The sequence below is a fragment of the Lactuca virosa genome, chromosome 6, assembly GCF_052849685.1.
Source record: "Lactuca virosa cultivar CGN04683 chromosome 6, Lactuca_virosa_CGN04683_v6, whole genome shotgun sequence".
Taxonomy (NCBI): Eukaryota; Viridiplantae; Streptophyta; class Magnoliopsida; order Asterales; family Asteraceae; genus Lactuca; species Lactuca virosa.
Window position 1 is genome coordinate 139,694,241 of NC_136431.1, and position 25,044 is coordinate 139,719,284.

The window sequence follows — 25,044 nt, forward strand, 5'->3', positions numbered from 1 at the left end:
ATTTATCTACTAAGTTATGATTGTATTTTAAAAACGGTGTTTTATAAACAATAAAGTAACATAACTTTTAAAAGAGTTTTTGAAATGTTTTGATCACTTATAAACACATAAGCAATCCGTTAAAATGATGTTTATCACAAATAACATTTACAGAATTATCATTGTGTTCAACTTGAATTCCCCCCTTAAAAGCATTTAAAACATTTAAAAGATTGATTATAGGGGTATGACCTCACGTTATGTGGGTGATTCAATTGCAGATTTGTGTAAGGATGAGGAGTTCCACGAATGAATTCCCGAGACACAAACGAGTCCTAAATGACATATAATGGCATATATTGGCATGTAATTAGTGTTTTAAACAACTAACATGCAAGGAAACACCCTTCGGGACTAGGAAACACTTGGACTAGGTGTTAGAATCACATGTGATTGATCAAAGGGGGTTTACGGCCACACTATGGAGCGTACGGCCAATGTGTGTACGGCCATGGAGTGTGCGGACGTACACTCATGGTAAAACATGCATAAAGAGGGTGTTTGAACCATGGGGAAACTAGTGGGTCTATTGTACAACAAGAAGATGAACAAGGTTCCCATTTTGGAGGGTCTTTTGGAGGGTCTTGAGGTGTGTACGACCATGCAAGGGTGTACGGCCGTACACTCCTTTTGTTCATGAAATATGGTCGTTTCTAGGGTGATTATCAAGAGTTTCTAATGTATACTAAGCATACGGAAAGGATACTTACGATTTGGAAGCTTGAACAGGGTTCACGACCACCAAGAACAAGTGTGTGTTCTTGGTGAAATGGATGAATGTTTGAAGATCTAACATAAAGAGATGTTGTCATGGATGAATCATGAGATGATACATAACTCGGGAAAATATCAAGAAGGATAGAAGAATCACTTACGATTTTGGAGGATTAGGATGAAGAATCTTGATGATACTTGAGAGAGAACCGATTTTCTAGACTTAGAAGTGTAAGAAATGAATGAAAAATGAAGGGATGATTTATATATGGCCATGGGTTCACAGCCATCATGGGTATACGGCCGTACACCCATGTGTGCGGCCGTACACTCCCTTTGATGGAGTGTTTTGTGACAACCCGAAATTTCTATTATGTACAACCATTCACTTTAATAGAAGTCAAAACTGTTTCTGCTAACTGTTAAGCATTTTGGAGTCAGTCTGAGTGTTTTAAAGTTAGTACTTCAAGAGATAACATGAGAGAGGATGCCCTAGGGTTTATTGTGCACCAATAAAGTTCCAAAACTCCAAGAGTTTGGAGTTTACGGCCTAAACAAGGTGTTTACGGTCGTAAACCCCAAGGGGTATAAATATGGCACTTAGCCATTTTATTCACTTTTTCACATTTTCAAGAACTAGAACTCATTTCTCTCTCAAGTATCATCCGACTTTTCTTCAAGATCTTCAAGAAAGTAAGTGTTTCTTGCCTTGTTTAGTCGATATCTTACTTAATCTAGTGATCTTACGTGATTCCATCCGTGAAATCATTCCATTTGTGTAGATCTTCAAGTGTTCTTAGTTTCACCAAGAACACACACTAGTGTTCTTGGACTTTTAACACCTTTTCAAGCTTCTACATAGTAAGTACTCTTACCCTAGTGTGTTATAAGACTTGTTACACTTCCAAATCATCTAGAAAACATAATGAAACACAAGATCAAAGGTGTTTACGGTCCAAGATGTTCTTGGACCGTAAACCCTAATAAAGGGGCCAAAGTGTGCCCTAGTCCCTTACCAAGCCTTGGAAACTAGTCTAGATACCATCCTTGATGTGCTTAGGACTTAAAACATCAAAAAGACCATAAACCATTTGGGTTTACGGCCGTAAACCCAAGGAAAAGTGGTCCAAGGACCGTAAACTCCACAAAGGAGTGAAATGGTGCCCCAAACATTTCCTAAGGCTTAAACATGAAGTAGGAATGCTTCTTATGACCTTTAAAGCTTCAAAACACAAAATGGTCAAAGTACCATGAGTTTACGGCCGTAAACTCATGGGTTTACGACCGTAAACTCAAAGGGTGATGGTCACAAAACCGTAAACTCCAAAGGAGTTTACCCTTGAACCCTAAACTCAAATACAAGGTCCTACCACCCTTAGATGCAATCCTTAGGACTTATAGCACTTAAATCAAGTGTTTTACATGTCTTAGGATGTCTTAAACTTGGTTAATTAGTTGTTTAATGACTAATTGGATACATATATGTGTTATTATATGTTAACTAGGATCCTTGTGTGTGTTTAAGCCTTCACTTGACACTTAGCATCCTATATCAATCCGTTCATCCAAACCACTCACTACAGGTGAGTTCATACCCCTTAATATACCTTTTAACAAACAAATTGCTAAGCCGTGAAGTAGTCTCACATTAAAGTTATATTGTTCTTGTTTTAGCGTTAGTATGTTCCTCCCTGAACTAGTGTATAGTATGTTCTCTCTGTTTCTCGTTATAGTATGTTCCTTCTGTTCTAGTGTGTAGTATGTTCCTCCCTGTACTAGTGATAGTATGAACCGAACCCCTAAACTATACTTATTATAGTTTACTAGTATGTTTACTTGAATTGTATCTGATTTGAAAAAGACTCATTTATCTACTAAGTTATGATTGTATTTTAAAAACGGTGTTTTATAAACAATAAAGTAACATAACTTTTAAAAGAGTTTTTGAAATGTTTTGATCACTTATAAACACATAAGCAATCCGTTAAAATGATGTTTATCACAAATAACATTTACAGAATTATCATTGTGTTCAACTTGAATTCCCCCCTTAAAAGCATTTAAAACATTTAAAAGATTGATTATAGGGGTATGACCTCACGTTATGTGGGTGATTCAATTGCAGATTTGTGTAAGGATGAGGAGTTCCACGAATGAATTCCCGAGACACAAACGAGTCCTAAATGACATATAATGGCATATATTGGCATGTAATTAGTGTTTTAAACAACTAACATGCAAGGAAACACCCTTCGGGACTAGGAAACACTTGGACTAGGTGTTAGAATCACATGTGATTGATCAAAGGGGTTTACGGCCACACTATGGAGCGTACGGCCAATGTGTGTACGGCCATGGAGTGTGCGGACGTACACTCATGGTAAAACATGCATAAAGAGGGTGTTTGAACCATGGGGAAACTAGTGGGTCTATTGTACAACAAGAAGATGAACAAGGTTCCCATTTTGGAGGGTCTTTTGGAAGGTCTTGAGGTGTGTACGACCATGCAAGGGTGTACGGCCGTACACTCCTTTTGTTCATGAAATATGGTCGTTTCTAGGGTGATTATCAAGAGTTTCTAATGTATACTAAGCATACGGAAAGGATACTTACGATTTGGAAGCTTGAAGAGGGTTCACGACCACCAAGAACAAGTGTGTGTTCTTGGTGAAATGGATGAATGTTTGAAGATCTAACATAAAGAGATGTTGTCATGGATGAATCATGAGATGATACATAACTCGGGAAAATATCAAGAAGGATAGAAGAATCACTTACGATTTTGGAGGATTAGGATGAAGAATCTTGATGATACTTGAGAGAGAACCGATTTTCTAGACTTAGAAGTGTAAGAAATGAATGAAAAATGAAGGGATGATTTATATATGGCCATGGGTTCACAGCCATCATGGGTATACGGCCGTACACCCATGTGTGCGGCCGTACACTCCCTTTGATGGAGTGTTTTGTGACAACCCGAAATTTCTATTATGTACAACCATTCACTTTAATAGAAGTCAAAACTGTTTCTGCTAACTGTTAAGCATTTTGGAGTCAGTCTGAGTGTTTTAAAGTTAGTACTTCAAGAGATAACATGAGAGAGGATGCCCTAGGGTTTATTGTGCACCAATAAAGTTCCAAAACTCCAAGAGTTTGGAGTTTACGGCCTAAACAAGGTGTTTACGGCCGTAAACCCCAAGGGGTATAAATATGGCACTTAGCCATTTTATTCACTTTTTCACATTTTCAAGAACTAGAACTCATTTCTCTCTCAAGTATCATCCGACTTTTCTTCAAGATCTTCAAGAAAGTAAGTGTTTCTTGCCTTGTTTAGTCGATATCTTACTTAATCTAGTGATCTTACGTGATTCCATCCGTGAAATCATTCCATTTGTGTAGATCTTCAAGTGTTCTTAGTTTCACCAAGAACACACACTAGTGTTCTTGGACTTTTAACACCTTTTCAAGCTTCTACATAGTAAGTACTCTTACCCTAGTGTGTTATAAGACTTGTTACACTTCCAAATCATCTAGAAAACATAAGGAAACACAAGATCAAAGGTGTTTACGGTCCAAGATGTTCTTGGACCGTAAACCCTAATAAAGGGGCCAAAGTGTGCCCTAGTCCCTTACCAAGCCTTGGAAACTAGTCTAGATACCATCTTTGATGTGCTTAGGACTTAAAACATCAAAAAGACCATAAACCATTTGGGTTTACGGCCGTAAACCCAAGGAAAAGTGGTCCAAGGACCGTAAACTCCACAAAGGAGTGAAATGGTGCCCTAAACATTTCCTAAGGCTTAAACATGAAGTAGGAATGCTTCTTATGACCTTTAAAGCTTCAAAACACAAAATGGTCAAAATACCATGAGTTTACGGCCGTAAACTCATGGGTTTACGACCGTAAACTCAAAGGGTGATGGTCACAAAACCGTAAACTCCAAAGGAGTTTACCCTTGAACCCTAAACTCAAATACAAGGTCCTACCACCCTTAGGACTTATAGCACTTAAATCAAGTGTTTTACATGTCTTAGGATGTCTTAAACTTGGTTAATTAGTTGTTTAATGACTAATTGGATACATATATGTGTTATTATATGTTAACTAGGATCCTTGTGTGTGTTTAAGCCTTCACTTGACACTTAGCATCCTATATCAATCCGTTCATCCAAACCACTCACTACATGTGAGTTCATACCCCTTAATTAACCTTTTAAATGATTTTAAATGCTTTTATGGGGGGGGGGGGATACAAGTTGAACTATTATAGTTATTATATCAATCACATGTGATTAATAACTACCAAACAAGTGGATTTTTTACTTTTCAAACTGTGTTACCAAACTGTTTTACTTCAAACTGTTTTATAAACTCTTTTTCATATCAAATATTTTTATTAAACTCTTTTAACTTATATTCTGTGTATCTATGTAGATATAGTTATATAAGTAGGATTGAAATGACTTAGGACTGATAACTCACCTTACTTCATGTTCCTTGTTTGGTTGTGGACTTAGGGTATTCAGGTTATTTGTCCGAAGGTCGTTTGAATCCTAGTTATATATCATGTATATGTGTATAGATATAAAAGGTTACTTCATTCAGTTCAATACCTTTGGGTAGCAAAGGTATACAAACATGTTCATACTTTCAAACAACATTACTAGTAAACTATCATAGGTATAGTTTAGGGAGATACTAATACTATTACTAGAACAATGAAACATACAATGAGTCAGTTCATACATGAGTCAATAACAAACAAACAATAGAATACTATGATGAGAAACAAACAATAGAATACTATGATGAGAAACAAACAATAGAATACTATGATGAGAAACAAACAATAGAATACTATGATGAGAAACAAACAATACATGCTAGACAGGGAGAGAACACACAATACAACTAGCACATACATATACTAGAACATTATTACATTTATGTGAGCCACGTAACGGGGCATGGCACTACCTGTCATGACCGTTTTGTATCCAGAATCTCCTTAAGTGGGGAGCGTATGAGTTTTTGTATAGATCTATACTGGATTGACTATCCTACACCTTGCTGCTCGCTACAGTGGGACTTGCAAGTCTACGGGTGCCAAACGTCATTTCTTACGACGTCTTACATCGTCGTTTTTCTATGAGTCGGTAGCAGGATACAGGCCGATCACATGGTACTTTAAATAACAATTGGTTTAAGGTAGTTAGTACAGCAGTAGTTACTTAATACAACACTACAGTACTATTTCATTTTCCCATTACATTTACTTTGTGATCTTCACACAATAAACAATAATGTAAAAACTATATTTTTGGTTAATGATAGTCGGATTTGGGAAAATACACACTCTTACAAGAGACACACACACAGATACTAGATGCCTTGGTAGAAGGCTACTTTTAGTAGGAAACATAGGGTTTTCTAGGGGAGTTCAAACAATTACAAACTTTTACAAACTTATACAATTACAGACTTATAAACACTTTCATACAAATACAGACATTAATATACTTATGATCTCACCAGCTTTAAAGCTGATAAACTCTTTCAAAATAACTTGTATTCTCAGGTCACCAGTAGACAGGTACCGGTACCAGGTTTTGAGAAGATGGAGCTCATCCAAGACTCATCTTTTATTTTGATGTATATTTTTGGTGTCTATATAACTTGGCAGAACACACTTGTATGAAATTATATTATTAATGCAATGGATGATGTTGTTGCTTGTTTACTACTTTGCATTGTTGTGATACTGAACATGACGTCCTCCACCCCCGAACGTTTCCGCCGTTCCGGTTTTGGGGTGTGACATGTTTGGCCCGATTGCAACGCGAAGAACCTAAGCTAACACTTCCCTAAACCCAAAACTTGATTGTACTAAGTTTAGAACCCTTAAAACGATCCTTAACAATGCTAATTGCTAGTAGAAACGAGTCTGACTCTCGGTTGAATTGAATGGCTGGACTTACAAGGCAAAAATTTTCGGGTTGTCACATATATATAGCTCATTAAGAAATAGAATTAGGGTTCTTATATGGTATTATAAAACAGAGGAACCACCGCCACACAACACCATCTCCAAAACCTTCTGCAAAAAAATTGAACGAAACCATACCAAATCGACGATGACAGTGGATTCCAGATGAATCGATGGTTTAAATGTAAAAAACTGAAAAGAAAGGTCAAGAAAAGAAGAACATTTGCAAGGAACGTAGGTTAGGGAAGAAAGAGGTTGATAAACAATCAAACCTATGATAATCTTTCCCAACATATACCCAATTCATCAAGAAATCGAAAAACGTAATGATAAATGTAGAACATCATATCGAAAATCAAACCCCCTTTTTTAGGCATTTGAGTTACATATACTTTATAACCACCGCTATTGCACAATCAAAGTATGAACAAGTGGGTAAATACGAGTGCAGAATCGTCATGCCTACATATTGAGAAAAGAGGGTTCGATGTAATCCGGGAAGGATTTATGGCTGTAAGGAAGTCTTATAATAAGGAGGAGAGAGCGGTGGAGAGAGATTAGATTCTGGAAGCCTAATCACTTTCAACCTACACATAAAAAAAACCTGCGATTATTTCATGGATTCTTTATCTTCTTCAAAGGATGTTAGAGATAGGAAGAAGATACGTGTGTGAGAACGAAATGGACGAGTAGAGAGAAGCGGTGGTGGGTCTGGGTTGTCATCTTCAATTTGTGAAACAGTTCCATGTGTTGTTTCATCAGACGCAACAGTGTTGATGTCGATGTCATCAGATGTACTCCGAACTCTTAGAGCTGATGGGGTTCGATGCTGGTGGTAGTGGCTTAGGGCTTCCAAAGAGAAGGGAGGGAGAGTGCAAATCGAGGTACAGGAAGACGGGATGCTTTAAAAGGAGTGACAACCTCACAATTCTATTAGGGTTCTCTGGTAAAGGATTTTAGAAGGAGATGCATCAGGCGGGGTGTTTAAGTTTTTGGGATTTCATTTCCCCCCATCGGCTGTTAAAAAAACGGAGAACGCGCTTTCCTAAAAAAATATAAAACGACATCTATACACGACACGCTTTTTATGATAGGTGCCCTCCGTGTTTTTTTTGGACACAAATTTTAGGGCACGCAAAAATGTGTGTCCTCTATCCTTCAAACTTTATAAAACTGACATTATTTTTTAGGACACACAAAAAATGCGTGTCGTAAAATAGTGTGTGTCGTTGTTTGCGTGTCATTAAAAGGCTGTTTTCTAGTAGTGCCGATAGGGTCACACCTTATAGCAAGTTATTACTAATTGATTATTTATTAGAGTAATTTTGATTATTAATAAATATCAACACTTGTATTTAATTGGAAAAACATTATTTTATGAAGTTAATATTTTACCATCATATTGAGAATTATTGTTTCTAGGAGATAATTATAAATTCCATCATAACTAGTTACATTTAATCACATGGTATGATTTAAATGTCATGTACTATGGAGGTTGCTTCGTTGACTTATATCTCTTACACTACTTACTTACTTGCAAGTATTAGTATCATTAATTGAAAGCATGAGCTCTCACTTATAATTGTAAGTATAAAAGAAGAGAGATGGTAATAAGCTAGTTTAGTTTTTTCTCTTCCCCTTTTATTGCCAAAATACCGAGAGCATGATGAGCTCCCATCTCCTCTCTCTTGCAATCTTGTTGCTTGGATACTCCCCTCCTGATGCCATCATTGATATTGTGTAAGAACACACATTCACCTCAACACTTAGTCATTTCATAATTGTTAAGAATTTATTTATGTTAACAAGTGATTTTGATATGTGTTTGTAAGAGAATATTTTTTTCCATTAAGGATAAATGTTTTCAGAATAATATTATGACGCAAGTTACGGGTGGGAAGGATCAGTGCACAATATACTTTCATTGCTTGCTTATCCTTATGGCTGGTCTTGGAAACAATGTCGTAGAAGATATAAAATCAATCGGCTTCAGGAGTTTGTTAAGTCAGAATATGATCATTCTTGTCTTCGCTACTGCCGATCAAAAAGCCTTATACAAAGGGATGAAGGTTCAAAATTTTTATTTAAATATTAGGAGAATAATTTTGGAATTGTACATTTTGTTGGCAGGAAATGGAATCATAAAAATGAAATAGCTTTTGACTTTTATTTATATTTATATGTGAAAATGAATGCAGGTAGGTACGCCACCAGATCTAGTGGTGACGTATATTGATTTCTTCTTGGGTGGGGATGAGAAGTGTTTAGACATGGTGACAAGTATCCAGAAAAAGGTTCCCAATGTGCATAATTTTTGGTGGAGCTGGAACCTACATGTCACCTTATAATCTCCATAGCGATACTTTGCTCACAAATCTTATAAGACAAGTCTTTTCTTCTCTTCTCATGTCAATATATTCTATTAATATAAATTCAAATAATAACTTCATACTTACTTTTTTTTTGTTTATGGCACTCTACTTCCAATTCTTTCTATTACAACATTGTATTTTCTTATTATTGGCTTGTACTCTAAAAATTCTACCCAGTTATAACAATTCTACTTTAAATTTTTTAGTTGGACGTTGTGATCTGAAAACTTTACTTTTCTTGCCAAAATGCCGAGAGCATGATGAGCTCCCATCTCCTCTCTCTTGCAATCTTGTTGCTTTGATTTGGTGCTAATGTTGCTTATTCTTTGAAGTTTTATTTAGTATAAACTTTTAAGGCTTAAGAACAACATATATATACGTGAAAACTAGCATCTAGTAGTGGTATTTCCTTGCTTGGTGGATACTTGTAGAGAACTTCTTCTTTGGAGCTTAATGCACTTCATCAACTTCCATTTCCCACGAGAATCAAAGACTTCAAAGGTTGTAATCTTTCCCTTTGTATGGTTGTTTTGATCTTTCTTTGATTGCAAAATGATCATTGGTTGGTTAAAAAAAGTTGTAAGTTTATTCAACTTTAAAGTTCTCGTTGCCGATTTTAGCGTTTTTAGAAAACCGATTTTGAACAAAACCCAACAAAGACTAGCATCTTGAAGTGACTTACTCTTGCTTGGTGGACATATATATATATGGGAAAAGTGAATATACCCTTAAGGGTATATAAGCTTAGGTACCCAAACTCACCATACTACATCGTTTTGTGTCATATATAGACATTGTAATTGTCCAATGTTCTTATAATTCAACTTCTAACTTGAATTACTTCAAAGATTTTTATAAATTTCATATTTATCTTCCTCTTACATAATTGTCATTTTCAACAATAATATATATAGCCTAGTAAGTGTTCGACAAAAAGATATGATGTAAGAGGAAGATAATAGTGAAAATTTAAAAATATTGAATATAAATCAAGTTAAGGATTGAAGTTTAACAATATTATAATGAATATATCAAACAAAACGACGTATTATTATGAGTTTGGGTACCTAAGCTTATATACCCTTAAGGGTATATTCACTTTTCCCTATATATATATATATATATATATATATATATATATATATATATATATATATATATATATAACCTTCCGAGAGGAATCAAAGTCTTCAAAGATTGTAGTTTTTTTTATTCTATGGTTGATTTAATCTTTTATGCTTTGCAAAACGACAATTGGTGGGTTAAAATGGTTTTAAGTTTATTTATTTTAAATTCCTTCCGTTGCTAAACTCGTAGTTTATTATATACTATTTTTGATGAAAAACCAACATGAATCATGATGTAGAAACTAAAGAGTTTGAATAAATTGACCGATTTTTGCTAATTTGTTTATATCAAGATCTTAATGGAGAATGACGATGAGACAATAAAACATCATTGACGTCCTTGACGAGGGACGAAAAAAGGTGTGAATTAATATTTTACATGATAATCATAAAGCAAAACCGCCACCAAATTCAGATTTATTAAAAAAATAAGTTGAACTAAAATCATAACTTTTTATTATCCATAAGTACTATTTATGTAATTTACTCTTTTTTTTTTTCATTTTGCTGGGATGATATGATACCAAAATATAGGGCTAAAAGAAGGCGATTTTGAGAAAGGGTGTTATAAATCTAAATTTCCGGAAATGATTAAATTAAATGAATAAATAAATATGGAGAGAGATATGACTTATGAGTGGGCATCGCTTTCGTAATCGAAATATTATTTACAGCTATGCATTTGCCTTTCCCATACAGCTTTCAAGCTTGGACTCTTTACGACTTTCTTTCACTTCACTCCCTCCTCACTCATCTCGCAAGTTTTCATTTAATAATAATACCCAAAACCACCGTCATCATCATCGTCCCGTTTCAATTCCTACACAAAATCTTAGAGACACAAAGTGGGTGAATTTCCAAGAGTATAAAGAGGAATCACTCCTGCACAGGCAAGATCAAACACAGTTGAAGGCATAAAGTGGATTCCTTTTCAGTAAGATTACCCAGAAATTCCTTTTCTTTTTTATTTCCTTCGCGTGCTCTTTCTTTTTCTCTTTCATATTTGTACACACGCACGCACGCACATCACGTGTTTGATGTATAATTGGCATCTAGTTCGGATCATTCTGGTGTGAGTTATAGTAAAAATTGAGTCAATGGTGGCTTGATTTCATATACTGCAATAGAGATCTCCGGTTGTGGGTATACGATTATAGTACTCAAGCTTCATCCTTTCTGACAATTTGTATAATTATGTTGTGCTTATGTATATTTGTGTAATTGTCGGAAGTTTTGTTGCATTGCTGAATGGACTGTAAATGAAATTCTGTGTTTTGGAACTTGCCAGAAACTCATCTGGTCAACATTAAGTCAAATTAATTTGCATGCTTAATCATGTAGTTTATGCACTTACTAACAGAGATTCGACTGTTGAAATTATGGTTATTACAATTGGAGATGATGTTGTTCTGCAGTATTATTTTCATGTGGTTTTGTTTTTCTAAAGTGTAGAGATTTGGTGAAACCTGAAGATTTATGATACTCAAAGTGGGAGTCTTGCAGTGATGCGTCCAATTCCAATCCTGACTCATGGGTACCTTTCCTGGTGCATTCTTGCTGGACATATCTTTGTAATTGTGGTTTCTGTGAATTCGGGGGGATATGAAAGAAATTCCAGTGGTTCTGAAATGAGGAGTTGGAATTATATAGAAAGATGGGGTTATCCAGAGTTATCATACAATGAGGTCACTTGTGAAGGCCTGGGAGGTGTGGGGTCATTTGACACTACATGTCTGGTGAACTCAGATGTTAATTTAAGTGGTGATGTTTATATATTGGGTAGTGGAAATATCGAGATCCTTCCACATGTTATGATTGTTTGTCCCATAGAAGGTTGTGTAATTAGCTTCAATCTGTCTGGCAACATAAAAGTGGGACAAAACTCAGCTATCATTGCTGGGTCTGTTATTTTGTGTGCAGCTAATATGAGTATGGAGTCAAATTCAATGATAAACAGCACGGGTATGGGTGGAGCACCACCTTCTCAGACTAGTGGGACTCCGGTAGGGTATGATGGTGCTGGTGGAGGGCATGGTGGGCGAGGGGCTTCTTGTTTAAGGAACAATGAAACAAAGTATTGGGGTGGTGATGTTTATGCTTGGTCTACATTGCCTTATCCATGGAGTTATGGGAGCAAGGGTGGTGGGACATCAGATGAACATAAGCTTGGAGGGAATGGTGGTGGACGTGTTAAGCTTATTGTGAAGGATCTTTTGTATATGAATGGATCTCTACTAGCCGAAGGAGGTGATGGAGGAGTAAATGGTGGAGGTGGATCTGGTGGAAGCATTGTCATACGTGCTCTAAAACTGTATGTGTACTCTCCACTCTCCACTTATGTTTTCATTATGGTGAAAATGAGTAGTAGTCCATATTTGAATTGAGTATTTTAGTGATTCTCACACTGGTTGTATCTGGATAGGAAGGGATTTGGTATTGTAAGTGCATCTGGCGGAACTGGGTGGGGTGGTGGAGGAGGAGGACGAATTTCTCTCGACTGTCACAGCAAGCAAGAAGACATAAAAGTTGAAGTCCATGGTATGTACAGATGTACTCTACTCATCCCATCTATCTTTTATTCAATTACTTATTAGTTTCAAATTCAATTAAAGCAAATGCTCATATTTAATATCACTATATATCATTGATAAAAAAAAAAAAAATTTGGTCAGCATATATTAGAGTTCCTGGAATCAATCATGAGGGACTTAATTTGGATGACATAAAGTTTTCAAAGTAGAATGCGGTAATAGGAAGAAATGAAAGTAGGCAATTTCCCCTACTTTTATAACAAAACTTCAAATTCTTTGAGAAAATGTTGGATCAAATAAATATGTATTGATATCCTTCTTTTCGTTTATTGATACAACATACTTAGATATCGACAGAGTAAGTTGAGATTTCAAGCATCTCATATAATGATGATATTAGAGCTTGAATTACAATTTACAAGGCTTCTCAAACATGTTGGGCTGTAATATATGTAACCAATTGAATTAAGTTGTTTTGGTGTAGTCTAGTCAGCAGTTGAGTGTTGATGGAATTACATTGTTGAGGTTTATGGCTGAAGATACATCACATCATATACTTTTTGTCCCTGTGGCAGGTGGTAAGAGCATCGGATGTCCAATGAATGGTGGAGCAGCGGGTACATGTTTTGATGCATATCTACTGAGCTTAAGAGTTGACAATGACAATGTCACTACAGAAACAGAAACTCCTTTACTTGATTTCTCCACTGCCCCACTTTGGACCAATGTTTACATTGAAAATGATGCAAAAGTTTTGGTGCCCCTACGTTGGAGCAGAGTCCAGGTTCGATTTACTATTTACTATTTACTATTTACTATTCAAATATGTGTGTGAGTGTCAGTGTCAGTGTGAAACCCTTCTATCTCTATATTCTCCTAAAACAATGTTACATCAACCCCACAAATCCTTCTCTCTCTTTTTAACACTCGTGGAAATTTGCACCTACTTTAATTTTGATATTTAAAGATGTGCTTTTTAATCAACTTGTTGCGATAGGGTGCCAGCTGGCATGTTGTTGTCTGGGCATTTTGGACTTGTTTCCTTGTCATGCACATGCACTAGTGTATCATAAACAGAAATGACATACCGACTAAGGTTATGTTCTGTTCATCTTCTCATTAAGTGCTGTGCTGTCAGGATAAAGTTATGTATGGATAAATAATCACTGTTTTGTAGGAAGTGTTGTATAAACAGTTGATGTTTCTTTGGGGGGGCTGTTTGGTAGAACCTGAATGGTTCAGGGCTTAACCATTAAGAGGCCTGAATGATTCAGAGCTGTTTGGTAAGGTTGCTGAACGGATCAAAATTACCATTTTAACCTTCTAACAAAAATAACCTCAAAGACACACAGATCAACCAAAATCAGTATTTATCAAAATCCAAAATTACAAAACATATTATCAAAGAACAAACACTCGCGCAACACCGGATCGGAATGCACTCCCAAAATTACATATCTCTTGAATTCCACAACACCAGATCCAAATACACTCCCAAATCTATGAGTAGCAAGTAGCAACCCAATTGACAACTTCAGCACCTATTTTACAACCATTACATAAATCACAAGAAGTGAGTCAATATGACAAGTTTCAATTCTCCAATCTTATACAAGATCAAGAAGCAAATGTCTCCCTTTCTTTTAGATTCTGCAATACTACTCAATACCCTATGAAGCTTGGAAAATGTAACATATACAGCATATATCTATAACATGGATGAAAAACAACATATTAAATATGAAATAGCCTTCAACTACAACAGGGTCTGATAGCTAGTAATGTAAAAAAGCAAGCAACATTTAGTTAAAATTGAAGATTAGCAGGGAATATGTTTCATTGAACAACCATCCCTCTCTTGATAGGAAGTAAACTCATCAGACCATGATTCCTCAATTTCTTTATCCTTTGAGAGTCCAAATCATTTAAACCAACTGATTGTTATCTTTCTCCAAGTCTCCAACACAAACTCTCCTTCCAATCTATATACCCTAGTCAGCAATTGCAACAAAAAAAAAAAAAAAAAGACTGCAAGGAAGTAGCTGGCTCCGATTGAGAGAATTTGGAGAGGTGGAGGCGGCCTAGAAGAGAGGTGGCTGGCTGCAGCCTGCAGGGAAGGAGGACGATGGCGGCAGTGGTTCAGAGGGCCGATGAGAGTTGGAGAGATGATGGCAGCTTCTAAAGAAAAAAAGAAAGGAGAATGTTTTTAGGTTTAAGGGTAATAAGGGAATCGTTCAGATGCCTCTGACCAGTTCATATTAGACGAATTAAAAGCTCTTAATGGCTGAGGCTTCCTCAAAATGGAACCATTAAGAGGCTATCAAACAAGCCCTTTGTTAGGTTGAATAGCAGTCTGAATGAATGACAGTAAATGATCATTTTACGCTTCTGCCTTGATAAGATGGTTTGCTGGAAACTGATTTAGTACTACTGACTAATATTTATGGAATTTCACTTTCTTTTATGTCAATGTTTGTGGCTCATTGATGTGTAATATTATCATAAAACCATTCTTTTCTTGTATCTCTTGACATGCATTAGTCTTTTGCTAAGTCTTTCTGTTTCAACAGGTTAGAGGCCAAATCAAACTAGAGTGTGGTGGCAGCATCATCTTTGGGTTGTCTGATTATCCAGTGTCTGAGTTTGAGCTTGTTGCTGAAGAACTTCTTATGAGTGATTCCACCATAAAGGTACATATATGTTTAGACTTAAAAAGAAGGGTCAAGAGCAAGGATTAGCAACATACTATTCATTTTTTTTTATTGTAGCATTCTACTTCCATTTCTTCTTATTACAAATTTGTACTTTGAAAAATCTACCCAATTATAGCAGTGTCATCCAAATACAAAGCAATTTTCACTGCTCTAATTGGGGAGATTATTCAAAGTACAGTGTCCAAAAAAAAAACTGAATGTACAATGTTGTAATTTGGTAAGTTTTTCAAAGTACAATGCCATGATAAGAAATTTTTTGAAAGTTCAATATTGTAATTGAAAGAAATAAAATTAGGCTGCTGTAATAAACAAATAAATGGAAGTACGTTTTTTGCTATTTCTTGCAATAGCCTGAAAAAGAATGATATATATATATATATATATATATATATATATATATATATATATATATATATATATATATATATATAGGGAAAAGGGAATATACATTACAGCCCCACCTAAGCTTAGGTACTAAACCTCTTGAAAATACATTGTTTTACTATATAAAGATTACGGTTAATGGATTCACGATTAATACTTGAAGATGTAAATTCAAGATCGACACAATAGGGCTTAGGGTTCAGGGTTTAGTTTTAGGGTTTAGGGTTAGGGTTTAGGGTTTAGGGTTTAGGTTTAGGGTTTAGGGTTTAGGTTTATGGTTTAGTGTTTAGGGTTTAGGGTTTAGGTTTATGGTTTAGTGTTTAGGGTTTAGGGTTTAGGAAAGAAAACAGAGATGGTAAAACGATAATGAAAGAAAGAAATGTTATCGAGGATGATATATTTACCAAGTGAAACCAAACCGGGTATATTTACCAAGTTAAAACGACATATTTTAGAGGTTTTAGTACCTAAACTTAGGTGGGGCTGTAATGTATATTCCCTATCCCCATATATATATATATATATATATATATATATATATATATATATATATATATCTCAAAACGAGATATTGTTATGCCCTCGTCACTTCCCATGGGGTGGTTTCTTGAGGAGAACGTCATCAGTTCTAATGTATCCAGTTGAATACAATATTACAGTGGGTATTTTTTTTTTTCTTTCTAATTGCATGTTTAATTTTGAGTACATATCTTCAATGGACCCTTTCCATGAAGGTGTATGGTGCACTTAGAGCTACATTCAAAATGGTGCTGATGTGGAACGCCCAAATTCAAGTTGATGGTGGTGGAAGCACACTTTACACTATTTCAGTCCTTGAAGTTCGTAACCTAATTGTTCTGAGGGTATGAGCATCAATTTTTCCAGTTACAGTATGTATAATTTGGTGAATCTAATCATGGCTGCTCTGTATGTATTGTTATGTTCTGGCAGGAAAACTCGAGCATAAACTCAAATACAAATTTGGCTGTTTATGGTCAAGGACTTCTGAGATTGACTGGCCAGGGTGATGCAATCAGAGCACAAAGACTTTCCCTTTCGCTATTCTATAACATAACAGTAAGAGTTGTTTTTTTGCTTACAATCTTTAGTTCAAGTGTGTGTGTTTCTGTTTGTATTCATTCCAATGTGGGTGGGTATTAAGATCTTATGCCAGCCACCTACTTGAACTCCAAATGGAGGGTTTTTTTTTCCTTATTGACCAGTTACTATTCACAGATTGGGCCAGGTTCTTTGCTTGAAGCCCCGTTGGAAGATGATAAGAGCAAAACCATGTAAGTATTAACTTTTATTTCAATTAAGCAGTGCAGTGCAAACTATGTATTAAACATATTTGGCTTTGGCAGGGTAACCAAAGCCCATTGTGAGAATCCTTCATGCCCAAGAGATTTGATTTACCCACCCGATGATTGTCATGTTAATGACACACTTTCCTTTTCACTACAAGTAAGAAACACTTGCAATTTTTTAGCACATGCATTCCCATTTAGTATCAGTCTTTTAAGGTAGCATCTGGTATGATAGAATCAGGGAAGTAATGGAATGGTTCATTCCATTAGAATGAACAAGAGTTGTATATTTTGTTCCATGGAGTGGAACTGACCATTGTTGATGGAATGTGATTCCTTCCACTTTGTTATCCGTTCCCTAAGACCATGGAAAATTTGTAATATGACACATTCTTATTTATGTAATTTTTGGTGACATCTTTTTAAAAAAGTTTGTCATGTTAGTATATATTTTCTATAAAATAACTTTTATTATAATCTTATTTGGGTTTTGACGGGCTTTTAATAGGTTTCATTTTCTGTTATTCTACATAATTAATTCATTAATTCTAACTAGATAATGTATAAGGTAGAGTTAGAGTTAGAAATTGTATTTGCATGTAATATGAAAAAAGGTAGAGTTAAAGTTAGAAATTGTATTTGCATGTGATACAAAAAATTCATCTCATTCTTATAGACCAGCCAAATATGAATATGGAATGTAATGTTGTTGACTGTATGATTGATGGGGTACGTCATATCCCCTGAATCCTAAGGATATTTCTGGGTCTATTTAAGTATTTGTTGTGCTTACTGCTTAAATTAATAGCATAATATTTAGGATATTAATATTAATTGTGTGAAATTGGCAGATTTGCCGTGTTGAAGACATAGTTGTGAACGGCATAATTAAAGGAAGTATCATTCAGATCCATAGGGCAAGGACTGTGATGGTGGATCTTGATGGCATGATAACTGCTTCCGAATTAGGTGTTTTTCCAGACGGGATTTTGCTGGAATTGGAATTCAAGTCCATTTCAGTCCCTCATAATTGATTTTCCATCTAAATTTAAATCCTAAAACCTTTCCTCATTAAAAAAACTATAAACTCACTCCTCTTGCCTTTCCCCATCTGCTTCCATTCTAGTTCATGACAACCAAACACATGACAGGATCCAATTTCTTAAGATTCGGTATAGCATTATCTTTTATGAACCTCTGCTTTTTAATAGTAATAATAACTTTTAACGCAGGTTGTCGAAATGGTTTTGGTTTGGGAAACTATTCAAATGGAGCGGGTGGTGGTGCTGGGCATGGTGGCAGAGGGGGTACTGGATTGTATCATGGAAGGCTGAGTGAAGGTGGCACCACATATGGCAGACCAGATCTTCCCTGTGAATTGGGAAGTGGAACACTTGGTCCTAACGAGTCTGTTGGTCGTGTTGCTGGAGGAGGAATGATCGGTAATTTATATCAATATCATTCAACCTTTGGAAACAGAACTTGATTTATTGTTTATGGCAGTGATGGGATCTAAACAATGGCCTCTTTCAAAGCTTGACATATATGGATCCATGAGGGCTGATGGTGAAACCTATGGGAACGCAACAACAAACAGTAATGGTACTCTTATTGGAGGATTAGGCGGTGCTTCTGGCGGAACAATTCTTCTTTTCATACAAGCAATTTCTCTCTTTGATAACTCCTCTTTGTCTGTTGCCGGAGGCCATGGTGTCCCTGTTGGTGGTGGTGGTGGAGGTGGCGGCAGAGTTCATTTCCACTGGTCCAAAATTGGCACTGGAGATGACTATGTTCCTCTTGCAATCATAAATACTACTATCGGCACCTGGTACGCTTCCTAATTTCTATTCTTAACACCACCCCACACCATATTACGTTTAGGGTTAAATGGTATTTTGGAATAAGCTACCCCATTTATAGCAATTTTATTGTTACAATAGCCGCAAAGTATCATGTCCTGATAAAGGGAAAAAGTTTGAAAGTAGAATGCTATAATTGGATAAACTTTTTGAATAAGTAAAAAATGGCAAGTGAAATGCTGCTATAGAAAGAGATGAAGGTAAGTTGCCATTTCTTAATTTGTATTTACTATTTAGTTTTTACTACAGGGGTGGTGAAGGGGATGGAGAGGCTCTTCCAGGGGAGGATGGTACAATAACTGGAAGGGAGTGCCCTAAAGGGCTTTATGGTACATTCTGCGAGGTATGTATGTTTGATTCCTTCTCAAAATTTACATGTGTTACCCTTTTAAGTAGGTGTTGATTCTGATTCTTTATGTGTATGTATGTTTGCAGGAGTGTCCAGTTGGCACTTTTAAAGATGTGGAAGGGTCCGATGATGATCTTTGTACTCCTTGTTCCCTTGAAAATCTTCCCAGACGTGCATATTTTGTACATGTTCGAGGTAACTTTAGACCACCAATCCAATGGCCACACACACACACACACACACACACATATATATATATATATATATATATATATATATATATATATATATATATATCACATCATGTTCATGTGTAACCTATTTTACTATAATGACTGATTCAGGTGGAGTGTCGGAGTCCTTTTGTCCTTACAAATGCAGATCAGAAAAGTACAGGATGCCAAACTGCTATACACCTCTTGAAGAGCTGATATACACATTTGGAGGACCCTGGCCTTTTGCTCTTGTGTTGTCATGTGTTGTGGTTCTTCTTGGTTTGTTCTTAAGTACGCTTAGGGTCAAACTTGTTGGACAAGCTTGTGCATACAACAAAGTTGATTCAATGGAACACAGTAATCACCACCATTTTCCTTCTCTTCTTTCCCTATCCCAGGTATATTACAATCAGTGCACATTTTTCTCTACAGTCTACATGGACTTAGGGTTTAGGGTTGTTGGGACTGGACAAACTTTTGGCTATTGTTAATGATGTGGATTAGGACCATTGACATGGGTGGTGTATACGTTTTTTTCTAATAGACCCAACAAGGCTAGCAATAAGTATTTTGACACATTTTTTTTATAGGTACGAGGAACAAGAGGCGATGAAACTCAAAGCCATGTGTACCGGATGTACTTTATGGGCCGCAATACATTTAGAGAACCCTGGCATCTTCCTTACTCCCCTCCTGATGCCATCATTGATATTGTGTAAGAACACACTTTCACCTCAACACTTGGTCATTTCATAATATTGTTAAGAAATTTTTTATGTTAACAAGTGATTTTGATATGAGTTTGTAAGAGAATCTTTTTTTCCATTAAGGATAAATGTTTTCAGAAGAATATGATGACGCAAGTTACGAATTAACGGGGAAATCCTTGTTTCTCTGTTAAATCGTTATTTCTGCATTAATAAGTCAGAAAGAAACCGAAGTCTTTTCAGTTATGAGTGCGGGATGAATTGGAATATGAATATAAAGAATATGTTGTGTGGTTTTGACTTTTGAGATGCAGGTATGAGGATTCGTTTAACAGATTTATTGATGAGATAAACTCAGTGGCTGCATACGACTGGTGGGAAGGATCAGTGCACAGTATACTTTCATTGCTTGCTTATCCTTGTGGCTGGTCTTGGAAACAATGGCGTAGAAGATATAAAATCAATCGGCTTCAGGAGTTTGTTAAGTCAGAATATGATCATTCTTGTCTTCGCTCCTGCCGATCAAGAGCCTTATACAAAGGGATGAAGGTTCAAAAAATTTCTTATTTAAATATTTTGTTGGCAGGAAATGGAATCATAAAAACGAAATAGGTTTTGACTTTTTATTTATATTTATATGTGAAAATGAATGCAGGTAGGTGCGACACCAGATCTAGTGGTGGCGTATATTGATTTCTTCTTGGGTGGGGATGAGAAGCGTTTAGACATGGTGACAAGTATCCAGAAAAGGTTCCCAATGTGCATACTTTTTGGTGGAGCTGGAACCTACATGTCGCCTTACAATCTCCACAGCGATACTTTGCTCACAAATCTTATAGGACAGGTCTTTTCTTCTCTTCTCATGTCAATATTAATATAAATTCAAATGATTTTTTTTAAATCTACTGGCATTGATTGATGGGCAGCATGTTCCCTCAAGCGTTTGGAATCGGCTGGTAGCAGGTTTAAATGCGCAATTGAGAAGTGTGAGAAGTGGATCGATAAGGTCTGGTTTAGTTGCGGTTATTAATTGGATAAAAACTCATGGGAACCCTCAGCTTGAGTTTCATGGGGTCAGAATTGAGCTCGGATGGTTTCAAGCCACTGCTACCGGTTTCTATCAGTTGGGGATTTTGGTAATGGTTGGTGATCACACCCTCCACCACCACCCTACTGATTTCATTGGAAATATTCAAGAATCCCCCAGGTAACTTAACCTTACAATACAAGAAATACCAATCTACTTTCATTTTTCTCTCCCATTACCAGATCATACTTTCAATTTATATATACATTGAAAATGCCATTGCTATCTATAATTGGAACAATTTTTCCAAACTTTAATGTTGTAATAGGAATAGGATGCTACAACATTTACTTATTAATTTACTCCTATGTTTTTACCACAGAGCTTCTTACAGTTAAATAAATAACTAGGTAATTTTGTGTAGATTTTTCAAAAAAAATAAAATTGTTGCAACAGAAAGAAATAAATGAAAATACATATATAACTTACATCTAATTCATGAATGATTCAGGCCTATTGTGACTAAGCAGCAGCTGCAACCCAGTCAGTCATATACGAGTCATGTGTTGACTCGCAAAAGAGTTGCAGGCGGAGTTAATGGTGGCATCATCAATGATATTTCCTTGAAGTCCTTGGAATTTAACCGCGATTATTTCTTTCCATTTTCTTTATTTCTGCACAACACAAGACCTACTGGACGCCAGGTATTATGTTACTTTATATAACATTGGCAACCCTTTTTTTCTTCTTTCTTTCTATAATTGATTCATGAAAGCGACTTTTACATATATATCATATATCCATGTCATGTGGTTTCAGGATACCTTACAGTTAATGATATGCGTGTTGCTTCTGTTGGACCTCTCTCTGACACTCCTTATATTGCTTGAATTCTATTGGATATCTCTCGGGGCATTTCTAGCAGTTTTGCTTATTCTCCCTCTATCATTGCTTTCACCTTTCCCTGCGGGTTTGAATGCCTTGTTTAGTAAGGGTCATAGAAGGGCTTCACTTGCTCGTATATATGCACTATGGAACGCTACCTCTATTTCAAATATTGTAAGTTGTCTATAACCTAACCCCCTTATTTTTAACTCAAAACTCTTGTATATCAACAGTATGTAATCCTTAATTTGGATTATATATATTTTATGTGAAAACAATGGGGATTTTTTTTTCATAAAACCACTTGTGTGCTTTAACCATTCTATCGATTTAGCCACTTAATTTTTTTTTTTCAACGTTTAAAAAACCGTTCTTTCAAGTTACCCAGAAGGGCAAAGTAAAGAAAACCACAACATACTTTCACCATATTATCGATTCAGCTACTAAACTATTGATTTTTTATAATTAAAATTTTAATAATAGTTCAATGGCTAAATCGATCAAAGAAAGTAGTTTGGTGGTTAAACTTAATGGAGGCATACTTTAATCCGGTAAGTTATATATGGGTGTCTCTTTTATACTTAATGCAGAAAGACACTCACTCTATAGACAAAGTTACGGAAATACATTTTACAAATGTCTTCAAGTGTGCAGTCATTTTCTCAAATACCTTATAAGCATCATAGAATACTACTCTATCCCTACAACATTTAATGGGGAGGAAAAAACAGGGCCTTAATCTTGTTCTTTTATTTTATGATGTTGGTGATAAAGATGTTTATGCCTGATTGGTTGATGCAGGCTGTGGCATTCACATGTGGCATGATTCATTATGGATTTTTGTCATTCCAGACCTATCAAGAGCCAAATGCATGGAAAAACAGGAGGTAAAACCTTTCATCTTTTATCATAATGCAAACATACTCCTGTCCCATCAAAGTAATAAATATTATTATCATTATCATCATGATTATTATAATTATTATTGTAATCATCGTCATTATTATTATTATTATTATTATTATTAGGGTTAATATTAGTCTTTTAAGGGTAATAAACTTTATCTCGTGTATACATTTAGTCATTTATGGTTTTTTTTTTTTTTTGTACACATAACCATTAAACTTTTTCCATTTGACACTTATATGATATAACCATTAACCTAATGGTCATGTGTACAAAAAAATGTAAGTGTGTAAATGTGTACAAAAAAAACATAAGTGACTAAATGTGTACATGGGATAAAGTTTATTACTCTTAAATGACATTAACTCTTATTATTATAATCATTATTCAGTTGATACTGCAACTTTATTTAATAGAAGTATGCAACTATTATTTAAATGCCTAAAATATATATTGAATAATGATAAAACAGTAGAATCAAACCAAAAATATTATGATAGTGAGAGTAGGCAAATAGGTAATTTAGTCAGAAAAGAAATCTTTGAACGCAACATGGGACATTCTAAAATGGAAACTCTTGAGGACAAGACCGGACAATTTTTCTAGGGCTATTTTCAATGACAAGGATGAAAAGGACATTCAAGTCTTTTAGCCAGACAAGATCTTGTCTCATTGACATAGGTCTTAGTCCCTTTCCATGCCAACAAACATAGTACACCTTTCAGTAAAATTTTCTTTTACGAAAAAACTGACAAATTTGCCCTTGTAACAACACTAGTGAGGACGATGACTGGTGGTTGTTGCCAATGCTGCTGATGGTGTTGAAGGTGATTCAAGCGCGGTTTGTTGACTGGCACATAGCAAACTTAGAAATTGAAGATTTTTCCCTCTTTTGTCCTGATCCCGATACCTTTTGGGCATACGAGACAACTTTATGACACTATTTGCAGCTTTTTCAGATAGAGGGCGCTACATCTGATAAATTTCCATGGTAGCTAAGCTTCTTTGATGTATATACGTGTAGAAAGGTGGTGGTATAAGTATATTTGTGTACATTTGTTCGGCTTATTTGGTGAGTAGTAAATCTTGCAGATAGATATAGGTTGATGGTATATAGACTATAGAGATAAGAGACTAAAACCAAAGGATCTTAGTTGACCTCTTCACTCTTCAGGTTTTTATCTTATACCGGTGAGAATGTAAGATTATGTTTTTCAGCTTATTTTTGCTAAATGCTCTTGGTATCTTTTTAAATTATTTACTCCTTTTATTTGGACTTGAAATTGTAATTGTTCTGAAATAATTGCAGCAGTTTGTTTTCAAATGTTCTACATTAATTACTAGAGGGGTGTATCCTCTCGGGTTGATCCACATACCACTGCTTCTCACCTACTTCCACTTCTGCTAGTCACACCTTCTAAGAATTATCAAAAATAGGATGTGTGATATATTGTGAATCCTTTGTAACTCTTTCGGTAACTCTAATGTGTAAGCTACCGACCCAACTCTTTCTTACACTTTAGGACCCGATGCATCTTGTACTTAATTGCACTTGGTTACATAAACAAGTTATGCCTTTTCAACGGAAAACTCTGATCATCTACGTTGGTTTCTAGTAGTTTTTGTTATCTAACGACATATTGCTTTTGTCTTTCTTGAGCCATTCAAATATGCGGTCTGCTCGTGCGCCTCTTTTATTTTTTATTTCAATTAATTGAACGAAGTTGGGCTTATAAGAGGTTTCTCTCCAACTTTGTCTAACATATAGTTGTAGTGGTTATACACGATGTCTCGTACAACACTTTGTGGTATGCTTTTAATTGTTATAAATAAATTCTATAATTGTTGGTGATTGTCCCAACTAACTTCTAACTTATCATCTAAAGTTTAAATGGTTCTTTCATATTGACCGTCTGTT

The 25,044-nt window shown here is 35.6% G+C and overlaps 1 protein-coding gene across 2 annotated transcripts; it reads left to right on the forward strand.

The window, feature by feature from the left end:
- Positions 1-10,937: 10,937 nt before the first annotated feature.
- LOC145121784 (MraZ) lies at positions 10,938-24,380 on the forward strand. 2 transcript variants are annotated; one of them, XM_079057485.1, is made up of 23 exons: positions 10,938-11,176; positions 11,690-12,553; positions 12,665-12,780; positions 13,349-13,557; positions 15,344-15,463; positions 16,606-16,734; positions 16,823-16,948; positions 17,108-17,163; positions 17,236-17,335; positions 18,030-18,147; positions 18,411-18,620; positions 18,682-19,006; positions 19,287-19,380; positions 19,473-19,581; positions 19,731-19,999; positions 20,192-20,316; positions 20,623-20,857; positions 20,964-21,152; positions 21,235-21,515; positions 21,847-22,039; positions 22,155-22,394; positions 23,022-23,107; positions 23,905-24,380. In XM_079057485.1, the coding sequence occupies exons 2-23, from the start codon at positions 11,748-11,750 to the stop codon at positions 24,062-24,064; spliced, it is 4,296 nt and encodes a 1,431-aa protein (XP_078913611.1). In that variant the 5' UTR covers positions 10,938-11,176; positions 11,690-11,747; the 3' UTR covers positions 24,065-24,380. The 2 variants fall into 2 exon arrangements, with proteins under 2 accessions (XP_078913611.1, XP_078913612.1); XM_079057486.1 differs by having other exon boundaries at positions 11,695-12,553.
- Positions 24,381-25,044: the final 664 nt, after the last annotated feature.

Excerpts from the sequence above, each read along its gene's own strand:
- LOC145121784 (XM_079057485.1), top strand. The coding sequence starts at position 11,748 with ATGCGTCCAATTCCAATCCTGACTCATGGGTACCTTTCCTGGTGCATT. Across the intron at positions 20,000-20,191 it reads CTCTTCTTTCCCTATCCCAG|GTACGAGGAACAAGAGGCGA; the intron begins GTATATTACAAT and ends TTTTTTTTATAG. Across the intron at positions 22,040-22,154 it reads CAAGACCTACTGGACGCCAG|GATACCTTACAGTTAATGAT; the intron begins GTATTATGTTAC and ends ATGTGGTTTCAG.